Raw genomic sequence first — 23166 nt, 5'->3', positions numbered from 1 at the left:
AGTTGGCACCAAGTCTGACCTACAAATAGGTTAAAAATCATTGATTGTCATGCACAATCATCGTGAATCATTTCAAATTGTCCTCGTCTTGAACTTTGGAGGGAAACGTTACTAAATGTGATAATTTGGTGGTACAGGAAAGCTATTATTTGGACTGTAAAAGCTCTGATGTTTAATTTACACAAGATGCCTGTTTCAGTCTGGAAATGAGGGAACAAATAAACAATAAACAACTGACAAGAAAATACAAAGATTATGAGGTTTAAGTCAACATTTCTATGTCCATCTTTCACGGCTTCTTTTCCTTTCCCCATGGAAATAGTTCACATAAACCACCACATCTACTGAATTGACACAGTCTGTGGTACCTTAACAGGACAGGAGATGCAGCCACATTATTACCTCTGGGGCTTTAAAGCTCCAGGCTTATTGTGAATTAAATTGGAAACATGTTTGGAAATATGCACCAAAATAGGTCGTGTAGAAAATCATCTTTTACCGGAAAGCAAATCAGGCCAGGTGCTGTTCAGTTAACGAACAAGGCTGTACATTACTGAACAGAGAGTGAGAGAAATGTGGGTTAGTGGCCCAGTTACTTATACTGTTCCCTCATCTAATTAAGTGAATCCTATATGGAAGAGTATAAGGGCGATAAGGGGTGAGACAGAAAGATAAGAGGAGGAAGTGTTTTTCAAAATGCACTTCAAGAAATAGTCGAAATCCAGTGTTTGTGCAGCCGCCTCTTCCAAGCTTGTGTGTGTTTTCCTTCTGCGTTGATGCAGTTTTTGACACAAGTCCTAATAATGAACAGTATGCTGTGTTTATGAGCTAGAGAAATAACTTAATTGTTACTTAATTACAGTTTCACCAAGGTATTTTGTTGAGGCAGTCATATGTGCTGTTGGGTGTCGTCTCAAAAGGTCGACTTCAATCTTTAAATGTCAAGTTTATTCTCAACATTTTGACTTAATTCTCAACATTTTGACTTTTTTTCCTGCAGAACTGTATTATAAGTTAATTCTCTCTTGTGCATAATGACAACAAACACTTCCTCCTCTCTGTGTTTTCCTCCTCCTGGCATTAACACTCCTCCATAGATCCAGACATTAACTATAACAGGAAGCTCTAAATTTAATGTAATTTTTCAGTATTGACACACAGCAACGTTTTCAGAATAAATTGGCTATTGTAAATCATTATTGATAATTAAGAGAACAGTTGCAAATTAATATATTATTATTTTATTAATTTATAGAACTGTCTGGTGTTTTTGTTTTTATTTTGTTGAGCTGAGTGGACAGAACTGAGTTTTATTTTGAAAGCACTAGGCCGGAAGCTCCGAGCTCGGTTTGCGGAGCTCACGTATCGTAAGCTAGTTCATGTCAACACCAGTTCTAACGGACTTTATTGGACAACGCAACGCATTTAGCTGTCTTCTGTATATATCTGGTCATAAACAGGGTGATATTCTAACAATATAAACTGTAATTTTGCGATATTTTGCTGTGCTTATCGTCGCTTTAGCTAACGTTAGCCGCGCTAGCCTGGCGCGCGCCGTGGACGAAGGTGAGTTAACCGCTTACAGTTACGTTAGCTAGCTGCTAATTAGCTTTAGCGTTAGCCAGCCACAAGTTAGGTCGCTTGGACTAATAATGGAACAAATATTCAGGGAATGCGTCCCAACTGAACTCTACACTGTGTTTAGCTAAAATTGGCATGTCTTCTCCGTAATTAGCTAACTAAATAACACGAGCTAAGGTGTTATATAGTCCACCAAACCAAAATGTGAAGTTTTTATTTCACATGCCACTCTGGTTAGGGAAAATCGATCAATGTGCAATCAGTATTCATTTGCTAATCAATAATATCCTGTAAGTCGATGTCAATCATCATTACTGCCTGTCCTGCACTTAAATCCGTTTATTAAGTCAGCTATCTGAAGCTTAAAGGGCACTCAGGATTGTAGTATTTACAATATTAATGAGGTAATAATACAAACTCAGAAATATTTATCTTTACTGTCAGTGAATTAAGCTGTTGTCAGAGGAAAATAAGGTCCCAGAACACTGTTTGAATCTAGAAAGATGGCAGGGTCCGCCACATGTAAACACAGTAAAAGTTATATTCAGTCATGAAAACAAAGACTTTTGTTTCTCCTAAACTACAGAGCACACCTTTAAACACAACAGCTCTTCAATGAGTTCTACTTTTACAAAGGTTCTCATGTTAGTAGAACTGTTTGGAAAGGCCGTTGCCAGATTGGCTTGAAGTTATCCAGCCAAAAAGTTTTCCAAATTCTGTCCAAATTCATAACAAAAGCCTGAATATTACCTATAATTAGCAATCCAAATTAATTGATAAAGAAAACCAACAGTATTGTGGTTCCTCACAAAGGCGTTGACAATTACCTAAAGTCCACACATGGACACACCTGGGCGATATGACAATTTCATGTCACGATTATCCCATCCAACATTATTGTGAATCGTGATATTATCCAGATAATCATGAAAATGTTATTAACATTTAAAGGTGCACTGACTTTTTCAGCACGTCCTCCTCAGATAAAGCAGCTCTTTATGACCCATATTGACATTTGCTGTGTGTTCTTGTTGTTGCTGTGTTGTTTTTCTTCTCCCCCCAGTAACTCAACATACAAGCCTGTTTTGCACTAATATGAACAAATACAAATGTAAACATAGGACTTAAAAATAGGCCTACATCTAAATGTCATGGTAGCCCTCCTAACTGTTTTACATTGCACACCTATAAAACCTGAACACTACAGCAGGTTTAGTGATGTCATCCTACACATCCAGTTTAACTTGTTTTTGTGGGGGTTACAACGTGCATGCCAAGCCTCCAGTCATGATGTCAGGACCTGTTACCTGCCCCACTCAGTGTAAACCAGCCCAGATTCTGTCCACCTGCCCAGCTCAATTTATCCTGCACAATATGACATAAAACAGGTGACTGGAGCCTACCCAGGGGAGACCTTTGTCCCTGTTGACAGAAACAGTTTAAAGTAGTTAATCATCAGTCATCCTCCATAAAATGATCCTCCTGTATAACATGAGTAGATGCAGTAATTTAGTTGGAACTGCCTGTAATGTGAGGTGTTGTCTTCTTTTCTTAAAGGTTGACAGAATGTCAAGACCACGGTCGAGATCACCGCGTTACAGGTAAATACATTTCCTATATTTCGTATTCATAATTATGTCCTACAAGATCTGTGTAACTTTAAACTCGTGGGAATGCTGATTTATTGATACATGGGAATCTTTCTTATTTACTTTTTCAGGAGGTTTCCATGGGAGGAACCTGACTTTGATCCTTACAAAGTTGTTGCAGGGCTGGACGGGGACGAGTTAGACAGGAAACAGCGCCTCAGAGAAGATCCAGAGGAACACTTGGATTACTTTAGGGAAGATTCGTACCCAGAAGGCCAGAGAAGATCCCCTCTTTTCTCAGATGACCGCCACTTTGGCCATCAGCGTCACCCAAACCAGGAGGATTTCCATCGCAGGAGGCCATCACCTCACCGTGATGTGATGGGCTATGATAACCGGAGGCTTTCCCCGCTCCCACATGATGGAGGAGGAGATGGAGACAGACGCAGAGAAGGGTTTAGAGAGCACTTCCAGAGTTTTGAAAATAGAGGGAGGCCGTCGCAGTCGCCTCCGAGGTTGACAAGGGAAAGATTGCCGCCGACACCGAGGTCTCACTCAGACCACCAGCAGAGAGAGCCGGGGGTGGGCTGGAGGAGGGAGGAGCAGGGCCGAGGTCGAGGGAGGTTCAAAGACCTCAGTCCAAATGTGAGGTCAGATGACCAAAGAAGGGGAGCAGGTTGGGACAGAGGAAGGAGGAACACACAGGGTCCTGGTAGAGGCAGACAAAGAGAGGAGTCACATCAGGAGAGGAACCCGCCGTTTAAAAGGCAACGGAGAGAAATGGATGACGGCAATCATCTTGGGTAAATTTAAAGCAAAAGACTTTGCCGCACTATCGCAGGGAAAAAGGAAACGAAGAATGCGGAGGATTCTCATCTTTCGTAATTTCTATAGAGCACAATTCCTCACTGTCAACATGCCTTACTTTCCATAATGTAAAATAGTAGTTTAACACATATTGCATGGCTTAAACTTAGATTAACACATATTGCATGGCTTAGAGTTGTACAGTTCTGCAATTTCTACTGATACTTAAAAATCTCTGCATGGCTTCTGTTGAACATAGTCTAATTGTTAATGCAAATGAAATCATTAGAGGTGGGAATCACAGAGTTATACGATACAGTAAAATCCGTAGTACAGTGACATTTGTCTAACAGTACGTCACGATATAAGTGAGATAAAATGATGATGCGTCTGACTTCCCTTCACTGACAGCAACTTAACCATGTCCATCAGCGTACCGGGTCAAATTGTCAGGGGAATCTGTTGCATGTTTTCATAAGAATATCGATATTTGTTGACAGTGTATTGATCATCATATCTCAAGAGGAAGCATTACGATATATTGCTGTATCGATCCATTTGTCCCACCCCTAGTTCCAATGGCAAAAACAGTGATGATAGAACACGTATCTGATTAGGACTGTGAGATTGGTCCAAAGCTAATTTCAGGTGTAAATGTAAAACCACATGTGAAGATGTGACAGTCCCATGAATAACTGTTGAACCGTGTCACCTCCTCTTATGCTGCCACAGGTACAGGAATGAGGAGGACTTTGGGGAACAGCGTTTCTCAGTGGACGCGCCCAGAGATGGGTTTGGAGGAGACTCTCCTCGTGGAGACGTTGGGCACTCGGGACCACTCGTCATTGAACATGATCACGGCATCGCATACAGCAGATCACCATCACGGTGGGAACAGTTTGACGGTCGCAGAGATGTTGACCCTGACTTTGAACGTCAGAGGAGCCCCCGTCCAGTGAGCTCCTCTCAGGAGCGATTCAGGACACCAGACCGCAGATCGGATGATCGGGAAGGCGCAAGAGGACATAATTTTCAAGATAAGTGGAGAGATTTCAATTATGAAACTCGGAGGAGCCCCACGACACAAGACAGACCAAACACTATGAGATATGGTAATCGAGATGGTCCCGTGAACCTCAGGGGGAGGGGAGGTTTTCGCCCCATGAGAGGCAGGAGCATTCGCGGCCAGGGTGGAAAGACTGGACCGCAAAGGAATCAACAACACTTTCAGCAATCCTCCCAGGGATACCAAGATCCTCCTCGTGAAGAGCAAAGACCAGGGTACCGACCCGTAAGGGAAGATAGTTATGAGGATCCCGCTGAACAGGAGGATGACTGGGCAGAAGAAACGAGGCTTCAAGAGTGGAAACATGACAGGCCTGGAAGTCTGGACCGGCATCTACCAAAGATTGACTTGGACCCTAAAATGCCCCGTCAACGGCTGCACCAATGGAACGATCAGAAAACCAATAACGTGACTGTTGTAACGGAGGAAACTCTCACCATCAAAGTGGACATGAGTCGACCCGTAAACCAAAACAGGTAGAGTATTTTTTTTATAATCAAATTATCAGGGGTGAGAGGTGAAGGTTCACACTTCTCTTCAGTGACGGGAAGATGAAAGTCACCACATCGTCATGTGGAGAGTGGAGGATGATCGAAGAAACTGAGAAGAAGAGGACATTAATTTTCTCGTATCTTGACTGTGTTGCAGTTTGGATAAAACTGCCAAAATGTGCGCCTCAGTTTGAAAACGTGCTTCCTCGTAAGGCGCTGCTGTTACAAGCATCTACCAGAATATATCGTACAATCGGGAAGCCTTGCAGAGAAGTTACTGCAAGAAAAAATCATCCAAAGGTGATGTCGCCCTCACATGAAAACCTGTGGATTGACTCCAGGAAGGAACACAAGCTAGTTCTACCCTAGAAGCCCAGAGAAACAACTTGTGTTTCCTAAAGAGTTGCATCACTGAAGAGAAGTGGAGTGTCTTTGGAGCCGGAATCAATCTTCATAGAGATTTCAGTACGGGAGACAAACATCAAGTCGAAACTTGCCTGAAAGAATTGGAACTGGAAATGTACTGAGTCAAGATTTCTCACATTGCCTTTGTGATTATGCACTGATGATGAAGGACCTGGAATTCAGTCCCAATGTAAGATACAGGAGCGCACATCACCTTCAATACCGTATCACTTACTGAAGCCACAGTTTGAGTTCTCCACTGACTGGCCAGTTGAAAACTCGACAAATCAAGATAATGAAGGAGAACACTGGACAGACACAAGGCATCGTAATGAGGATGTTTTCATCCCTCCTTTAATTCTCAACAAAAAAGGAGGCAGATCGACAGGACGATATGAACGGTGGCTCTGGCAGGATTCAATCAGAGGCCAGCCAACCAATGCAAGCAGGCGTAACCCTACAATCACCACTGGCCTTCTGATTTCCTTGTGTGTTGTGCGAAGGTTTCAGAAGAAGTGAAACTTTGAAATCAAGGTGAAGAGTGAAGAGTGAAGTGACGAGGCAGCAGAAATGGACCGTGACATGAAGCCTGTAAACATAACCTGTCGGAGAAGTTGGTTTGAAGAGATGCTGCGAAATGTCATCACTCACTTAAGTGTTTTTGTATGTCGAAGACCTGAAGAAACATTTCTGCAGTCTGCTGATGAACAGCACGTTTCTACAAAGCTCTCGTATTTGGGACGATTTCTATGCTGCTCATTTTGTGTTTAACCACCTCCTGATTGATGCCACGCGTGAGCTGATTTCCACAGGCGGCATTTTCGAGTCTCTGGCTCATTCGAAGAAACTGGAGTTGTTGTTTGTGAAGCTGGATCACGAAATAAAAACCCAATAATGCTGAAACTGAGGGAGGAAATGTCTACTGCTCTTGTTTGAGAAGGGGAAGTCACACAGCGGACACGAAGAATATTAAGCAGCGCTGTTGGCGATATGGCTACACAGTGTGACCTGTTCTGTGTTCAGAGTTGGTCATTTCAGGAAGGAAGTGCTCTGAGATGAAGAGGAGCATGTTTGAAATGTTTCAATGGCATAAATCAAGATATTTTACAGGAAGATGAGAGCATTTTTGTGCTTGACGAGAGTTGTTTGTCCACATGCCAAACCAAGGTCTGTGATGTGCTGCGTGGGAGGAAGTGGAGACAAAAGTGCTCCGGCACGAGTTCAGAAGAGGTTCTGCCTTTATTGGCCAAACACTGAAATCTGGAACGACTGCTTATTTAATCGCAAACTTATTTTGGGACGAAGATTTAAAGCATGTCCACTGTGTGAATGCTGAGACACATCGAAGTTCAGACAAACATGAACAACCAGCAAGTCTTGTTTTTGTCCAGTTTGCTACATTTGATGGACTGAAGGATGAAAAAACACACAATCATCTACGGCTGATTGTATTGAAGTGAATCTCTTTTACACTCCAAAGCAGCTGGTGAAGAAGACAGATGTGGCTGCCGCGTAAAAACTTGGCAGAATATAAATTCAAAGCAGAAATTGGAGCCGTGAACAGAAACTTCACTGCAGTTAAAAGGAGAAATTGAGGCCAAGAACAAATACATCGATTGAAAAAGAAATCGTAGCCTCATGAGCGCCATCAGTTGGAGAAATCAAAGCCATGACTGCAAATATCACTGCTGTCATCGGAGAAAGAAGCCGTGACCAGAAATATCAGTGTTCAGCGCTGAAAAATGGAGGAAGTTGAAGCGACGTGCTTCTCACACAAGACAGCCGGAATCACTGTCGCTGTTGAAAGCAGAAGTTCATCACCACACTGACAAAAAGAGATGTTAAACTCATGACTGATTTTCCACGCTGGCCCATTTTGAGATCGAAGAGTCATCAGTGCTGTTAAGAGGAGAAATTGACGTCTTGGTTAAAAATATCTCATAAACTGATCACAGCAAATTCAAAGCCAAGCGGCTGCGTCACATCCTGGAGGAACTGTTCGGGGCGAGTCGGACCAAAGTGTCGTCACTGATCGAGGACGACTGAAGGTGACTCGTGAAAATGTCAGCAGTATTCATCTGAGGATTCAGATAACACATCTGGAGTCTGCCCAATGTTACGGCGCCAAATTGAAGAGTTAACGGATCAAACGAGAAAAGAAGTGTGAACTTTCACCCAACGTTTAACTCACCTGTCTGTTAAAGCAGAGGGGGTAACTTTTCTCTGTCTCCTGCATCTTCCTCTTTAAGCTGTTTTTAAATATCCAAATGGAGATTATGAGTTGTCTGATTGTGTGTAGTGTCAAGGCTCAACGTGTAGTTGTTGTAAACGATGGAGTTTGTGGAACTCATGGAAGGTAAGTTTGTTTGGTAAGGTAAAGGTGTTGCTTCTGTTTATCTTTCTTCACTCAGATATGTCAGGGACAAAAGTATTCATGCTCACACCGAGTTCACTAGAATTCTGTTTTTGTTTTCTCAGGCTACAGTAATTACAGCCTTTTAAAACTGACTCAGACTAAAACTTTCTAAGGAGTAAATCCATCATACACAAATACACAAAGTGAGCAACGCAGCGTATCTGTCATTAAAAAGATAAACTGGTTTACTTCCTGTCACAACATCTGGTAAATGAATCTTACAGTCACTTTTCTTTGCACTAAATCAGAAGAACAGATTTCACTCTTGGCCGGTTTCATTCTTCTTCTCTCTCCTCTGCAGCTCGCTGTGTTACTCCTCAGACAGGCAGCTCTCCTTGGACCTGGTCAACGTCGGTCGCCAGCGTCTGGACTTCCTGCCCATGCTGGAGCATTCTGGGACATATCGGGAGACCGCCACGCACACCGGGACTTTTGCCCAGGAAATCATCACGCTGGTGCACCACGTCAAAGGTCATCACACATACACGCAAATCTATGTTACATCTCTGAGTGTTTGGACTCTATCCTGACTTATTAGCCATTTCACAACACGGCTACATAATAATATAAAAGTTCTTAAACTCCTTCAACGTAGAATTTGTATCCAGTTATTTATTGACCAAAATACAAACACTTGTTGAACAGGTATTGTGTTCTTTCTGTCTTTCTTCTCTCTGTTCATTGGTGGATCACAAACCAGCAGCTATTTTAATCTTTTAAGTCCTTGAAAGTAATTTGGCTTTTTATAAGCGTCCATATTTATCATCTATAATTTCACCTGTACCAGTAGATAGCTGAAAATTAAGAATTCCTATATTCCTATTATCTCATACTATACTCTGAATTCCACATCTTATTCACTGTTTATGTTGTTATTCTAAAGTCTACAGATTTAAAAACACCTGAATCTCCCTTTTGAAGGTTTTTGTCGTCTGCGTTCACAGAGCAGTACTTCAGAGACGGCGGTGTCACCTTGAACGAGCGTTTCTCAGCTCCACAGAAAGGCGGCTTCCCTGAAGAGGAGACGGAGGAGCTGACGCTGGACGAGCGGTTCAGCTCCAACCGGTACGTCACACGGTGGCAGACATGACGCACATGTTCATAAACAAACTCATTCCCTTGTTTCTGGTTGTGAAGATGCAAATATTTTTAGCTGGTCAGATGCTGGTTGTTGAAAAGACGAGTGATGTTCTGGTAGTAGATGAAGTCTGGTCTGTTATTTAGTTTTTTCATTTCATGTTGTTTTATTAGCTGTGTGTTTACTGTTGTTTGTCTTCGCTCTTCTGCAGAGGCTTCAGTTTAAACATGAACTCGCTGCTTGATGACGATGAGCCTCTGTTCTCCAGACTGGGACCCCTGCAGGTGAATAACAAGAAACTCTTTCTTTAAATCCTGTGTCGGCATCCTGAATGGCAGTGGATGCTGATGATAGAGTGGAAATGCTCTATGATTAGATTTTCATATTGATCTGATTGATGATGTGCTCGCAGCCGGTGCGAGGCCCGGGGGACCTGAGGCACGACCTGGAGAGGAGGCGGCAGGAGAGGCTGGAGGGCGTTAAAGTCACCATATCAGGGAACAGTATGTCGCAGCGCCCCCTGGGGCCAGTCAGGTGAAACTGAACTGCTTCTTCTTCTCCTTCTTCTTCTTCTTCTTCTTCTTCTTCTTCTTCGCTTTTTGCACCTAATTCAACATTTAGATTACAGGGAAGTTACCAAACTGACCATATTCTGTCTTTTACATGTGAAGAATCATGAATATGATGAGTTTAATCCTGAATACTTGACTGAGTGGAAAACGTGCTGTGATAAATAAACAGTATTCTGATTAGATTGTTATTATACATGTTATATAAGATGATTCATTAAGCTTGTATTTAAATATCTAGGAGTATTTTGTAGTATTGAAGGCATCGTCCTGTTGGCTCATGTGGGTTTGGTACTTTTTCAGTGAGATAACCTTTAATAGAAACAAACAAAACATTCATATTAATTTATTGTCGGCTGTGGAAGGTTACACAAATGTATAACTGTTGTTTTGTGGCTTTGTTTTGGTGTTTGTTTGTCATGTTTTGCTTCTGAATGCTCCTCAGAACAAGAGGAAGTGAAATCATTTATTCTTGCTGCATTAATTAACTAGACTTGTGTTTGTGTCAGTGAGCCGGATATAGACTACAGTGACGAGATGGCTCTGATGGAGGACGAAGGATTCTCCAACTGGCCCGACGAGCAAAGCAGGAGACGAGAAGGCAACATGGTGAGTGTGAGAGCGTCACGTGATCCATCTGATGGAGACGACTCAGAACAATCAGAGTGAAACTTCACGTTTGTCCTCCTGCAGGGACCCAGGAGAGGAGCCTACAGATCGAACACCGGCCCCCAGCGCAGGAACAATCGCTTCGGCCACCGGCTCGGACCAATACGGCGCGGGAACAACCGCAACAACCCTGCAGGTAGCTTCACACCTCTGGAGTAATTGCAGGTTTAAAGAAATGTTTACATTCTGGTCACTGAGCTGTTGGAGGTGTGGCCGGCGGATCAGTCCCGCCCTGCGTGCAGCGACTATCCCGGGCTCAGTGTGACACATTTAGTCAGATTTGTTCCGTTGCGTAACAGGCCCGCTGTAGCCTCATGCTCAGGTCGATGGGTAGTGGAATATTCCCTCTGACCCGCTGACACGTTGGTGTTTTAAGGAGGTTCTCCCGCCCTCCAGCTGCTCAGCGTCTAATCATACCTGAGCTGCTCCGGTCCTCGTCTTTCTGCTCTCACAGATCCTCTCTTATTGTCTGCACGCTGACCCCGATCTCTCTGACCTCTGCTGTTTCTGTCTGTCCTCTACATTCACAGGTCCGAGCTGGTGAACACTGGAAGGTTTGGATGCTGCTAATTTGTTGATAAATTTTAATACTGATCGTACAAACCAGCAGAGTAAAAGGAAGTTTTTTGTCCGGTTGAATTGTTCCCTGTTGGTTTTGATCATCAGCACAACGTTGGTGACGTTTGGTGTCAAACTGTAACTGAATGTGAATCCTTCTGTACCTTCTGTCCTTCCATCTTTGTTTGTCTTTCTGTTGTTGATGTCTCCACACATCGTCTTGATTAAAAACAGTAGTTCTGATTTTTTTAATCAGTCACTGTTAATCCAGATGATGTTGGTCTGACGGTTTAAAACTGTACCGTTGCTGAAACAGAGACTGTTAAGTTCATTACTACTTTAATTGCTGCTTGTTGTTCAACATGAACATCGATATCATGTTTTCTTGATTCCTGATGATTTTCTTCAGTCTCACTGTAATTCCGTGTGTGTTGTTTCACCAGCCTTCTGTCAGTCACACCCGACAAAACTGCTGAACAAATAAAACATTTGTCTTTTTGATTTCGTCTGAGTGTTGTTTATGTTTCAAAGTGGAACGTGTTGCTAATAATCAGGAGTGAAGTGCAGTTTCTTTGATGTTCAGTTAAGTACATACAATTTAATAATTTAAGCTAATTTGTATGTGTGTGAGTTCAATTTATTCCAATCATCTCTCAAGATTAGTGAAGAAATTTAACAAAGAAGATTTGCCGAATTTACAAGAAGCTCAAAATGATTAAGAATTTATCAGACCGCTTTTCACAATGTTTTTAAAGTTTCTGTTAATTGAACAACTTACAAAATTGAGTGATTTTTCAAGGGAGTCTGGAGACTTTCTCAAAGAAGTATCTTATATTGGTAACTGTTTACTGCATTTGTCAAATTTGACATGTTTACCTTCAATAAAATGTTTCATAGATTGAGTATAAATCAGTTCAAACAGCTGCTAAATGTTGGGTAAGAAAAGCTTTATCTGTGACAAACTATTGTTTACAAGGAAAATAACAAATAAAACATTTAATGCTGAATTTACAATAAAGTCCAAATAATCAAGAATTTGTCAGACAGTGTTTCACAAAGTTTCTAAAGTTCCTCCCAAAGCAACAGCTCTAAAATCAAGTGATTTTTGAAGGGAGTCTGGTGACTTTCTACATTGGTTATTGTTTATTGTATTTGTCATGTTTAACATGTTTACCGTCAGTAAAATGTTTCATAAATTGAGTCTAAATCAGAGACGGTGTGTTCGAACAGCTGCTAAATGAATCAGTTGTTTGTTCAAATCATTTGAAATGAACATTTATTTCAAAGCACGGGTAAAAAATACATCATAGAAAAAGACAACAGAACAGGTTTACAACACAACAGTTTTCATGAGGAAGAGTTTGTGCTGGCTGCTCAGTTTAATGTCCACAGTCACATTATGACTCATTTACTGACACTCAAATCCATAAAAACCTGAAAGATCAAAGTTAAACAAGCTACAAACAGCATTCCTTTGCTACCTTTCAGAATAAAACTCACATTTTACAGCGTCACACATTAAAACAAGACGACTGCAGTTAAAACAGCTTATGACTGGTTACGTACTGCTGTGGACGAACGTCATAGCAGCGTCAGTGTCGAGGCAGCAGCAGCTCTCAGACCCCCCGCTGTGCGACCAGATTACTTTTCCTTAAACTGACTCCTTTGGTTTTTATTTAAAGTTCTTGCAGCTCACTTTGGTTGTGGAGGGATGCAAACCAAAAAGGTTGAGAGCTGCCGTTAGAAGGCACACAGAGAGAGAAGAGGCTGCATTCTGTCAGGCTTTGAAACTGCACTGAAACTGATCAGAGACTTCCAAGATTTTCTTTTTAAAACTCTGTTACAAATTTATAACAGAAAAGAAACAAAATTGTGTCCAGTCAAAAATTAGTTAAAGGGTAAGAAGTAGTTTAAAGAGGACTGCCTCCAGTGATGTCACTCAGTGGCGGTGTTGCATTGTGGGTAATGTAGTGTAACGTGCGGAATAAATTGTGACATCTCTGCCACATGCAGGTAAACACGTACGTCACTTAAGAAAACAGACATTTTTACAGTAAGAAATTATATAACTTAATGTAGAAGATTTGCCGAATTTACAAGAAGGCCCAAATAATTCAGAATTTGTCAGAGACAGTGTTTTACAAAGTTTATAAAGTTTCTCCTAACGCAACAACTCACAAAATTGAGTGATTTTTAAAGGGAGTCTGGTGACTTTCTCCACAGGCGACAGAGAAGTAGCCTATATGAGTTACTGTTTCCTGAATTTGCTCAGTATGTTAATAAAATGTTGTCTTATTCCATAAATGGAGTGTAAATGGTGAAATCAGTGTAAACAGTGAGTTCAAACAGCTGCTTAATGTTGGAAGGTAAAAGAAAAGCTTAGCTGCGACAGACCTACAGTTTTACAAGGAACAAAATTCTTATTTTATAACATGCCGAATTTTATAGAAGGTCCAAATAATTAATAATTTGTCAAAGACAGCGTTTTACAGAGTTATAAAGTGTCTCCTAACTCAACAACTCACTAAATTGAGCAATTTTTCAAGGGAGTCTGGTGACTTTCACCAAGAAGTAGCCTATATCGGTTACTGTTTCCTGTACTTGTAACATGTGACGTGTTCAGCATCAATAATTTGTCGTCTTCTTTCATAAATGGAGTGTAAATGGTGAAATCAGTGTAAACAGTGTGTTCAAACAGCTGCTGTGTTGGCAGGTCAGACTTTAGCACTTTAGCACAGACATGCTGCCACAAACTGACACTTTTTACAGAGAAACAAACAAATAATATGTTTTGATTGAATGCCGAATCTACAAGAAGGCACCAATGATTTAGAATTTGCTTTAGCAAACTATCAAATGTTTTTTAGAGTTTGTCTTCACTCATCAACTCTTAGAATTGTGTGATTTGTTAAGGGAGTCTGGAGATGTTGTGGTTATCGCACCTGATCCTCACAGGAGGCAGCTTATCATTAAAAAGATTACATGCAGCTTCTTCTGGAGCCACGAAGGCTTTAAACTACTTTTCTCCCAAAACCTGTGAACACACTTTCAGTTTCACTGCAGTTACATATAAAATGTTTTTTTGGTGAAAATGCAGTCAGAGATCAAACAGACACTGAACATCGACAACAGAACTGTTGTCTCACCGTGATGAACGTCTCTCTGCTGCAGCTTATTCCATAATCCCGTTACAAATCTCGTCGCTCTCGTTCAAAATCTCACAGCTTAACGTGAGTCACTCATAACCCAATAAACTCAACACCGGTCATGTCATCGTCCTGTGAGGAGGCTGCAGCTCCTCCTGTGGCCCCTGGAGGTCCCCAGTGGCTCCCAGAGGACGTCTGGGTTTGTGTGAGGACAAGAAGAAGAAGAAGAAGAAGGAGGAGGAGAAGAAGTCGTCTGTGTGGTCAGGGGTTGGAGTTGCAGGGTAAAGGTCGAAACGCCACCTCCATGTTCTCCTCCACGATGATGTCAAACCGGCACATTAGAGGTCTGACGGAGAGGAAACAAAAAGAACGGCGTTTTGGGGGAATGTATATTTTTTAATTCTTCCAAATTTCCTCAAATGTATTTTCCTGACGCCTCAATGAAAAAGTTTCACAAGAGACTTTTCTTACATTTTGTTTTAATACATTACAATGCTGAAAGTAAAAGTCCAATTTAACGACAGATTGAACAAACAGCACTGTGTTCAGGACCGACCTCTCGGGATGATCCAGCGGCGTGAAGCGAATCCGCAGAAGTCTGATTTTGTACCGAGGTCCGATCACGTTGCCGGTGCTGATGCGCATAGAGATCTTCTGGACCGGCTGCAGATCCTCGTCGAACTGGGCGAGCAGCCGCGTGGAGGTGTACTGCTCGAACCGGAGGAGCTTACTGCGAGAGAAGAGGAGGAGAATCAGAAACAGGACGAAGGAGTCTCGTCAGATTCTGATCCAACCCAGAACTGTTACCGACGGGAGGAGAGCTCAGGGAACACATTTAAACTTTGTGGGATTTAAAAGTGGATTTATCTTCACTCCTGTTTATCAGCCTGACTGCAGCAGTGATCCGGGAAGTCGGAGTGGTTCTGTTATGTAATGTCGACTGCTGACTGGAGCTGGAGGGGAAATGTACTTTACTTTAGAGGAGACAGAGAACCAGAACCAGAACCAGAGTCTGCTCGGTTCATGTTGTTGCTCACTGCTATCTGACGAGACGTGTCATGTTTTAAAGTTCTTTTCTTCTGTTCTGTTTCGTCTCGTTCTCCGACTTCCTCACTCTGACTCTCCTGAAGTTACAGCGACCAAATGAAACACACTGATAATTTAAGTATAACAAAAAATATAAAACTAAGGTCCAGTTGTTTTTGGACATTTCAATGCAGAATTATCTCATATTATCTCAGTAATTCAGATTAAGACGTTGGTTTTGATCTGCTGACAGTAATATAACGTCAGCCTGCAGCTTTTGTTTCATCTTCTTCTTCTTCGGTCAGGAGCCAGATGTGTGGTCCTCCCTCTGCCTGCTGCTCCAGATGTTCTCCCTGACAGACTTACTGGTCTATTCGAGCCTCTGTGAAGGTTCTGCCGCTGTGCAGCCGGATGTAGACGACCCCCCAGCGGAGGTACTGGTTCCAGGTCACCATGTCCACTCTGTAGTTCAGCTCTGACAAACACAGGACAGCGCTGATGATCAGACAGAGACCTCAACGTAGATTTAACAGTTTAGGGCAGAAAGCACTCAGCGTGTGACTCACTCTTGTAGGGCAGCGTCGCCGTGGTGCTGAAGAACACTTTGGTCTGTCCCAGTTTCAGCAGCGTGTCCCTCCACTGGCTGACGTCATAACCTGCAGGTGAGACGGGAACAGGTGATCAGACGTCCACCGCTCACAGTCAGCGATCGGTGGACGTCTGCCGTGTGTTTCTGCACCTACCCAGCACGGGACAGGGCGCCGGCTTGAAGGCCTCACACTGAAGGCAGCGGCCCTCCAGGTAGTCGCTGTAGGACGAGCAGGGGTAACCGGTGAGGCTGCAGGTCCGGTTCAGAGAGCACAAGAACAGGAACACCGAGCGCTGGTGGTCACACACGAAATACGATTTACCTGCAGGAGGAGAAACTGCAGTGAGTGTGTGTGTGTGTGTGTGTGTGTGTGTTAATGAGTGTGTGAGAGCTCCTGTGTGTGAGTTTACCTGCGAAGATGGTTTTGGGACATCCTGGTTGATCCGCTCCACCGTTTGCATAGAAGTCGATGTGACCGTGAGCTCCTCTGAGTCCAAACGCTGCAGAACAGACAGAACAGACAGAACCGCACACTGAAGTATGACTGTGATGCTCCACTTCACACATATTATATCATCTGTATAATCAGATGTTTTGTCTCCTCTGTGTTCCGTTGTGTGACTTCAGACTCACAGTTCATGTCGGTGTGAAGAACGTCCACAAACATGGCGTCTGAGGGGTCCAGCCGCTCCTCTGGTGTGGCGCTGGTGAACATGGGCCCCGCCGGGTCCAGACCTGAAGGGACGGACACCTTTAATGTTTGCTTTTATGTGTTTAGCATCAAATATTTACCAGAACTTGAATTTAACAGGCACACATGTAGAAACCCACTACTGCTGGATAATAAAAAAAAAGATGTAAACTTGAATAAGATGGTAAAAATTAATTAATATAAAGTGAATAAAGTAGTATAAAGTAAAAGTCATATAAACAAAGATTAAAATATATCAAAAATGTAAAAATATCAGGTGAAAAATCGAAATTATGTGAGAAAAAACTATGGGATTGGAGGAAAATTGTATTAGAAAAAAAAACATTATTTTGACGTCCTAATGATATTTATGGAAATTTGTAGATTAAAATGAATAAGAGATTAGATGAAAAATTGAAATTATGAGGAAAAACGTTATAATACAGGGTAGAAAGTCAAAATGATGAGATGAAAAATTTAGAAGAAAGAGATTTAAATAAGAAAAAAGTCATAATTGTAGGATAAAAAGTTGAAGATATGAGAAATAGTCATAATTATGAAATAAAAAATTTAAATTATGGGATTAAAATCATAGATATGAGATTTAAAGAGTCACAATTAGGAGACAGTCTAAAATTATAAAACAGAGTCAGAATTATGAGATAAATAGTCCAAATAATTACATTTAAAATCAAAATAATGAGATCAAAACCATAATTATTGGATAAAAAATGGAAACGCTGACGTTACGTCACAATTATGACTCACCATCTGATTATCTTTCATTGAGACTACGTTTTCATCTATTCTTTTTATTTAACTGTCAGAAATGTGCTTCCAGACACACGTGACAGACAGAAACAGTAAGAATATCTCTTTTATTTTCACCTGTGATGCGTCCGATCTTCCCCTTCAGGTTCGCGCCTACAAATCCGGCCAGGTGAGCTCCCAGACTGACGCCGATCAGGTGGACTGAGCTCAGAGGGGCTCCCTCCTCCTGCAGACACACAACATCAACACATTCAGGTACACAACATGTGACCGCTGGGTTCGATATCGTTATCCGAAGCTGCTTAAATTGATCGATTTTATATATTTCTTATGGCTAATTTATCAGAAATAACTTGTATATTTACACATCAAAGCAACATGATCGTACGCTGAAGTCGAGTTTGTGTCCACCTGATGAATCCAAGTCAAACTTTTAGCTCAGTTTTTGGTCTCCACCACCAACATCTGACTCTTTAGCTGCTAAATGTTCCACTTTTTGTTCACCAGCTTGTTTACAGCTGAGCAGGTAAGTTTGTTTGGTACGAAGAAAAGAAAACCAAACAGTGAAAGTGCTGAAAAACCAAAAGTACGAGCTAAAAGAGGCTAAAACGCTCGTTCACCTGCATGGTCAGGATGAAGCCGGTCAGGTTCTGAGCCGCCTCCCTGGTGTTGAGCACAGCAGTGTAGTAGTTGAGGTTGGCCGCGCCCTGGTTCCAGTCCACCACGATGATGTTCATGTCCTCCTGCTCGGCCAGCAGGTGGACCAAGTGGTCGATCCAGATGGGGGGCGCTCCGGTGGGCCGGTAGCCGTGGATGACGAAGGCGGTGGGGCGGGAGAGGTTGAAGAGCGGCTGCGAGGACAGGTGGTGGTGGCTGAGCTCGCGGCCGCACTCCAGGTTGGAGCGGGTGTAGAGCAGCAGCCGGACGTACAGGATGGTTCCTATGAAGCAGTGCGTCAGGTTGAGGTCGGTGAAGTTGTCGCAGGACTCGCTCGCCGCGCTCTCATCCTGGCCTGGAAACACCACACGGAAGACATTTTGTTTCAGAACTAGGGTTGTCACGATACTAACATTTTCAACTCGATACCGATACTCAGGAAAATATTCGATACCATTTTCGATACCACAAGGATAAAAAAAAGACCCCAAAATTTAAAAGAAATATTTTCATGAACAAGAAAAATGCAAAAATAACCTCTGTTACAACATGTAACAATTAACAGAACCACACGTTAAATATTTATAATAAAAAACAGAAACTATAACTATGATAACTATGATTCCGAGAGGGAAGAGCATACCTTGGGTTTAGCTGCTTAATAAGTTGTTGGAACCCAGGTTTCTCCACGGTGTGAATAGGAACCTGATCCATACATCTGTACTCTGCCACAGCTCTGTTTATTTTCACAGCTTCTGGGGACTTGGCATCATATTTTACGATACTTTTGAAAATGAGTATCGTATCCGGATACAACATTTTAGTATCGATACTTTTTTGAGTTTCGATACTTTTGACAACTCTATTCAGAACGAGAGCTGAGAACTGATGTGAAAGCTATAGTCGCTAATTCACAGAAGCTAATATCTGCCAGTACAAACAAAGAAAGAAAAACAACTGGATTATTTTTTATCACCAGATATATATATATATTTTTTTTTTCCTGTCTTTTACTGGCAGCAGTGGGCTTCCATACAGCAGACGGCAAACAACAGATCCTCACAAATAAACTTAAAAACACGTTATAACAAAATAATCAGGCAGCCTGTAATCAGAAAAGTAACTAGTAACTAAAGTTATCACATAAAAGTAGTGGAGTAGAAGTATAAAGTAGAAGAAAATGGGAAAAACTCCAGTAAAGTCCTAATACCTCCAAAATACTTGTGTTAAAATACAGTAAATACTGAAATCATCACTGAATTTGAATCTAAAATGTAGATTTGACAGACAAAACTGATCCCGTGTGTAATTCCGTCTAATTAAAACAACAGCAGCCTTCAGTCGGCTGTTTATCTCAGTGTTTGCCGACACGGTTCAGCCTCTGACCCAGTTCTGCTCACCAACACCTCATCCTCTCTGCACGGGTTAAAAGTCCAGCGTCTGAGTCGGAGGTCAAAGTCCGTCTGACTGGAACTGCTGAGATCAATTCTGTGTCTGGTAAGTGACGGTCGGTGTTAGCTCTGTGATGGGAGGATTAAGCTTCCAGTCAGGGGAAGAAAGAAAAGATTTAAAGTGTCTTCAGCCTGCGAGCTGCAGGTTCAGTTTCCTCCTGAGCAGTAGAGTGTCGGACCTCTCTGCTGGTTCTGTATTATCACGAGACAACAGAGGGATCTTCAGACGAGTCCACTGTTTTGCACCATCGCTGTCCTACATTTAGCAAATCAGAGGTCTCAAAGAGAGTTCTGTTGTATTAAATCAAGAGGAATAAAATAAAAATTAGATTATCTGAATGCTTGGGCGACAGGAGACAACATAGGAGACTATGGGAACAATGAATAGAAAGATAACTTAAAGGTGCTGTATGTAAGAAGTGGCCACACCCGCTAGTACCCGCTAACTGCTGCTAACCAGAACCGCCATTAGCGACATTAGCCGTGCAGCTAGTGGTGCAGACTGTGAGCTCAGCGAACCGGGGGAGTGTTGGTGGTTAGCGTTCTAACTCCGGTGTTCCAACTTAAATTCTTACATATTGCACCTTTAACGCCTCTGTCCATGTCATTCCTGGTCGCTCTCCACGTGCAGAACGCCGGTTCTGTTAAAGCGACAGGACGCACTTGGCGCTCGTGATTCCCACAAGGTATCATGGAGGCTCGTAAAGTAAAGGTGGGGACAGAGCTCAACACGAGACCCCAGGACGAGCGCCAGGCTTCAAATCCGATTTGACAAACTGAACACACCGTGTAATTACAACATCACGTTGCACTGGGGCTCAAAAAGACTCATTATCGGAACTTTGATCTCTTGGTCCGATAACGTATGATGTAAGAACAAGCAGCGCGATTAAATCGTCTTATCCTCGTTCAAACTATCCGGGAGCTTGGAAGTTTCCAGACGAACACACTGTGCGACTGATGAAGAGGAAGATCTGGAGGAAGTCACGTTTAACTTCCTCTGGCTTCAGCTTCCTCTGAGCAGCTTTCAACGTTCTCAACAGGGAAAGCCCGTTTGTCTGAGCAGCTGCAGTTCTGGAAGTGAATGTTCTGTTGGTTAACTCCATCGAGGTTTTCAGAAACTCAGAATGTTTTCAGCTAAAGTTAAAGCCAACCAGCTACAGGATGAGTGGTGACATTAAAACACCACAAAATGCTTCTAACCATCGAGCAGAAGCAAATGTTTTTACTTGTTTTATCGCGTGTGTGTGTTTGCTGTACGGTTTCAAACATGGCTGCTTTTCGAGGCCGGCCTCTCTGCTCTGCAATCAGCACACAGGAGTGCGACACTGCCCTCAATAGGATCAGGCTGCTATAAAAGAAACACCTCATCCCCTCGCCGCCCCGCCCCGAGCACAGGAGCGTGGAAATGGCCCCAATCCAGCCCCAAACGTACACACCAGCAACCTGTGGAGGACTGACGACTGGCTCAGAGACTCCACACAGAAACTGGCTTTTCCATTCCCAAACCTCAAAGTGGAGCAGATGGAGTGGCTGACTTTTAAATAACCTGTTGCTTCCTACACTGCACTAAGCTGTCCGCAGTCACACACACTCACATTGTGTGTTTGTGGTTATTTAAAGTACAACTCAGTTATTTTTATCTGTTTCTTGCAGGATCAATCCCTCCCTCCTCAAAGGAGCTGTAAGAAGACTGGAGCTTTAGAAGGAGCAGTCGTTGTTGTTTTCTTTCACACATCAGCTGAAGTGTTGGAGTCGTTCTTACCTTTGCAGAGCACGAGGAGTCCCAGCAGAGCCGCGAGTCTGCAGGGCCGCATCCTGACGTCGAGGGAACGATCGAGGTAAAGAGTCGCACAGGAGAGACGAGGAGGTCTGGACGCAGAGTGAAGGAGGGAGCGAGTGAAGGAGGGAGGGATTGTTGTGAGAGGGAGGGAGGGAGGGAGGGGAGGAGGAGGTGTCTTCACTCACAGGGAGGATGTAGAAGGATGGAGAACAGTATTTAATGAGAGGATTTGATGAAAGGGAGGAGAAAAGAGAGGGAGGCGGCCGAGCTCGTAAAGAAAGTAAAGTTAACTCCAAACCTCTAAAGATTTTAAAACTAACCTTAAATATCATAAAATGTAGGAAATCTGCATCAAAATGTCCAAAAACAAACAACAACAACAAGTTTTGTTCTTATGTGATCCCGAATGTTTCCAACAATATTCAAACATGAAGAAATCCACAAGTTTCCACAAGATGAACTTCATGGACCTCAGTGTGTGTCGGGGAAACGGTCATTAAATCAAGTTATAGAAGTGTTTATTAACTCTACTTATTAGAGGAGACCAGGCCTTTAATCAGGTTACGTAAACGAGGTAGGAGTTAGGAACCAATGTCCCCAAAATCAATCAGATTAATCAACCTGTAAGTTCAGCTGGATGTGATCAGTGTTTCATTGGCCAACCGTCAGCACCGTCACCTCACAGTTTTATGATTTATATTCTGTCCAAATTGTTTTTTGTGCGTCTGACTGAAGAACTGGATCCGAGCAGTGATGTCTGGTGCTGCTGTTAGACTAAAAGAGGTTTCTGTGTATGAAATAATGTGGTAAAGGATTCTTTCATGTGTTTTTTCTACTTCCTGTCAGCGCGGTTCTGTTTCTCAACCCTTGTCAACTTGTTCCTGTGTTTGAGTTTGTATTTTACAAAACAACAACAGCGAACAGACCTCAGTGGGAGAACATGCACCAGAGACGAGGGTGTAAAAACCTGGTAGGTGGCCTCCAGCCCTCCTGCCCCTCCTGAGGGAGGCTGAGGTCTGATGGTGGGTAAATCTGCGCCATCAGAAGCTGGAGCCGCACCAGTGATGGTTATTAATAGCTCGTCCGGCTCTGACCACGCTGCACCCAGCCCATCCAGCCCTGTACTCGCTCCATTCAACATAAACACATGTAATTTAGCCTTCAGAGAAAACTCTTCAGAGGGTTACAGTAATGTAAGCGTGCCACTGTAACCGCATAATCGTTGAAAGACAGAACGGGAGCTCAGTTTGATTAGAGGGATTAGATTACACTCTGCAAAAATCTGCTCATCAGGAGGAAAACTGCTGCGTCAGGATGTGTTGAAACAACAGGCAGCACCTCGACGTCCAAGACTTTATCTCAGCTTTTTATTTTAGTTGTCCATCTTTGATTCTCCCTGTCAGCCGCAGAAAATGTGAACAATTTAGATTCTTTATTGAGCTTCCACTTCCACTGAGTTAAACTTTTATCTGGTTATGAAACAGTCTCAACTTAACGCTGATCCCTGTAATAACCTACATGAGCAAAGGCCAGCATGAAGCGTTGATCGTCGCGGAACTTATTTTCCGAGGATGAACTGAAAGAATATATACAGGACCGAAACAAGGTCTACTTTATCTACACTTTGGTCCACGGGGGCGCCAGAATTGACACAAAGAACTATTAGCTGTTGAAAATCGAGCCTGGTAGTTAGAAGAGTGCACAGCATCACCTGACTTCCTCCTTTGCTGCTGTAATAATGACTGTGGCCACTAGAGGTCGCTGCCTAACAACAAACGCCACAAAGTGTCATAAGAAGCTGGTTTCACAGTCAACCTATGTGG

General features: G+C 42.7%; 2 protein-coding genes across 3 annotated transcripts; one reads left to right on the top strand and one right to left on the bottom strand.

Moving 5' to 3' along the window:
- Positions 1 to 1316: 1316 nt before the first annotated feature.
- On the top strand, positions 1317 to 11730 carry zgc:112982 (BCLAF1 and THRAP3 family member 3). The gene is made up of 11 exons (XM_030398116.1): positions 1317 to 1566; positions 3139 to 3182; positions 3302 to 3973; positions 4710 to 5519; positions 8657 to 8826; positions 9300 to 9420; positions 9645 to 9717; positions 9846 to 9967; positions 10512 to 10611; positions 10696 to 10807; positions 11202 to 11730. Exons 2-11 carry the CDS (start codon positions 3148 to 3150, stop codon positions 11213 to 11215), a joined length of 2229 nt encoding a protein of 742 aa, XP_030253976.1. The 5' UTR covers positions 1317 to 1566; positions 3139 to 3147; the 3' UTR covers positions 11216 to 11730.
- A 758-nt stretch (positions 11731 to 12488) lies between these two features.
- Positions 12489 to 22001, bottom strand: lipib (lipase, member Ib). 2 transcript variants are annotated; one of them, XM_030398166.1, is made up of 10 exons: positions 21326 to 22001; positions 18073 to 18464; positions 17570 to 17678; positions 16624 to 16725; positions 16401 to 16490; positions 16145 to 16312; positions 15968 to 16057; positions 15768 to 15876; positions 14932 to 15105; positions 12489 to 14721 (listed from the first exon to the last, which is right to left on the bottom strand). In XM_030398166.1, the coding sequence occupies exons 1-10, from the start codon at positions 21375 to 21377 to the stop codon at positions 14637 to 14639; spliced, it is 1371 nt and encodes a 456-aa protein (XP_030254026.1). In that variant the 5' UTR covers positions 21378 to 22001; the 3' UTR covers positions 12489 to 14636. The 2 variants fall into 2 exon arrangements, 1 of the variants encoding a protein (XP_030254026.1); XR_003981635.1 differs by lacking the exons at positions 12489 to 14721; positions 14932 to 15105 and adding an exon at positions 15127 to 15642 and having other exon boundaries at positions 15673 to 15876.
- Positions 22002 to 23166: the final 1165 nt, after the last annotated feature.

The sequence above is a fragment of the Sparus aurata genome, chromosome 19 (genome assembly GCF_900880675.1).
Source record: "Sparus aurata chromosome 19, fSpaAur1.1, whole genome shotgun sequence".
Lineage (NCBI taxonomy): Eukaryota > Metazoa > Chordata > Actinopteri > Spariformes > Sparidae > Sparus > Sparus aurata.
Note: the sequence above shows the minus strand (reverse complement) of the source record. Positions and strands in the feature narration are given on the sequence as shown.

Excerpts from the sequence above, each read along its gene's own strand:
- lipib (XM_030398166.1), bottom strand. The coding sequence starts at position 21,377 with ATGCGGCCCTGCAGACTCGCGGCTCTGCTGGGACTCCTCGTGCTCTGC. Across the intron at positions 16,313-16,400 it reads TCCCAAAACCATCTTCGCAG|GTAAATCGTATTTCGTGTGT; the intron begins GTAAACTCACAC and ends CTCCTCCTGCAG. Across the intron at positions 14,722-14,931 it reads CCGCTGGATCATCCCGAGAG|ACCTCTAATGTGCCGGTTTG; the intron begins GTCGGTCCTGAA and ends CCTCTCCGTCAG.
- zgc:112982 (XM_030398116.1), top strand. The coding sequence starts at position 3,148 with ATGTCAAGACCACGGTCGAGATCACCGCGTTACAG. Across the intron at positions 3,974-4,709 it reads GATGACGGCAATCATCTTGG|GTACAGGAATGAGGAGGACT; the intron begins GTAAATTTAAAG and ends ATGCTGCCACAG. Across the intron at positions 9,421-9,644 it reads GAGCGGTTCAGCTCCAACCG|AGGCTTCAGTTTAAACATGA; the intron begins GTACGTCACACG and ends GCTCTTCTGCAG.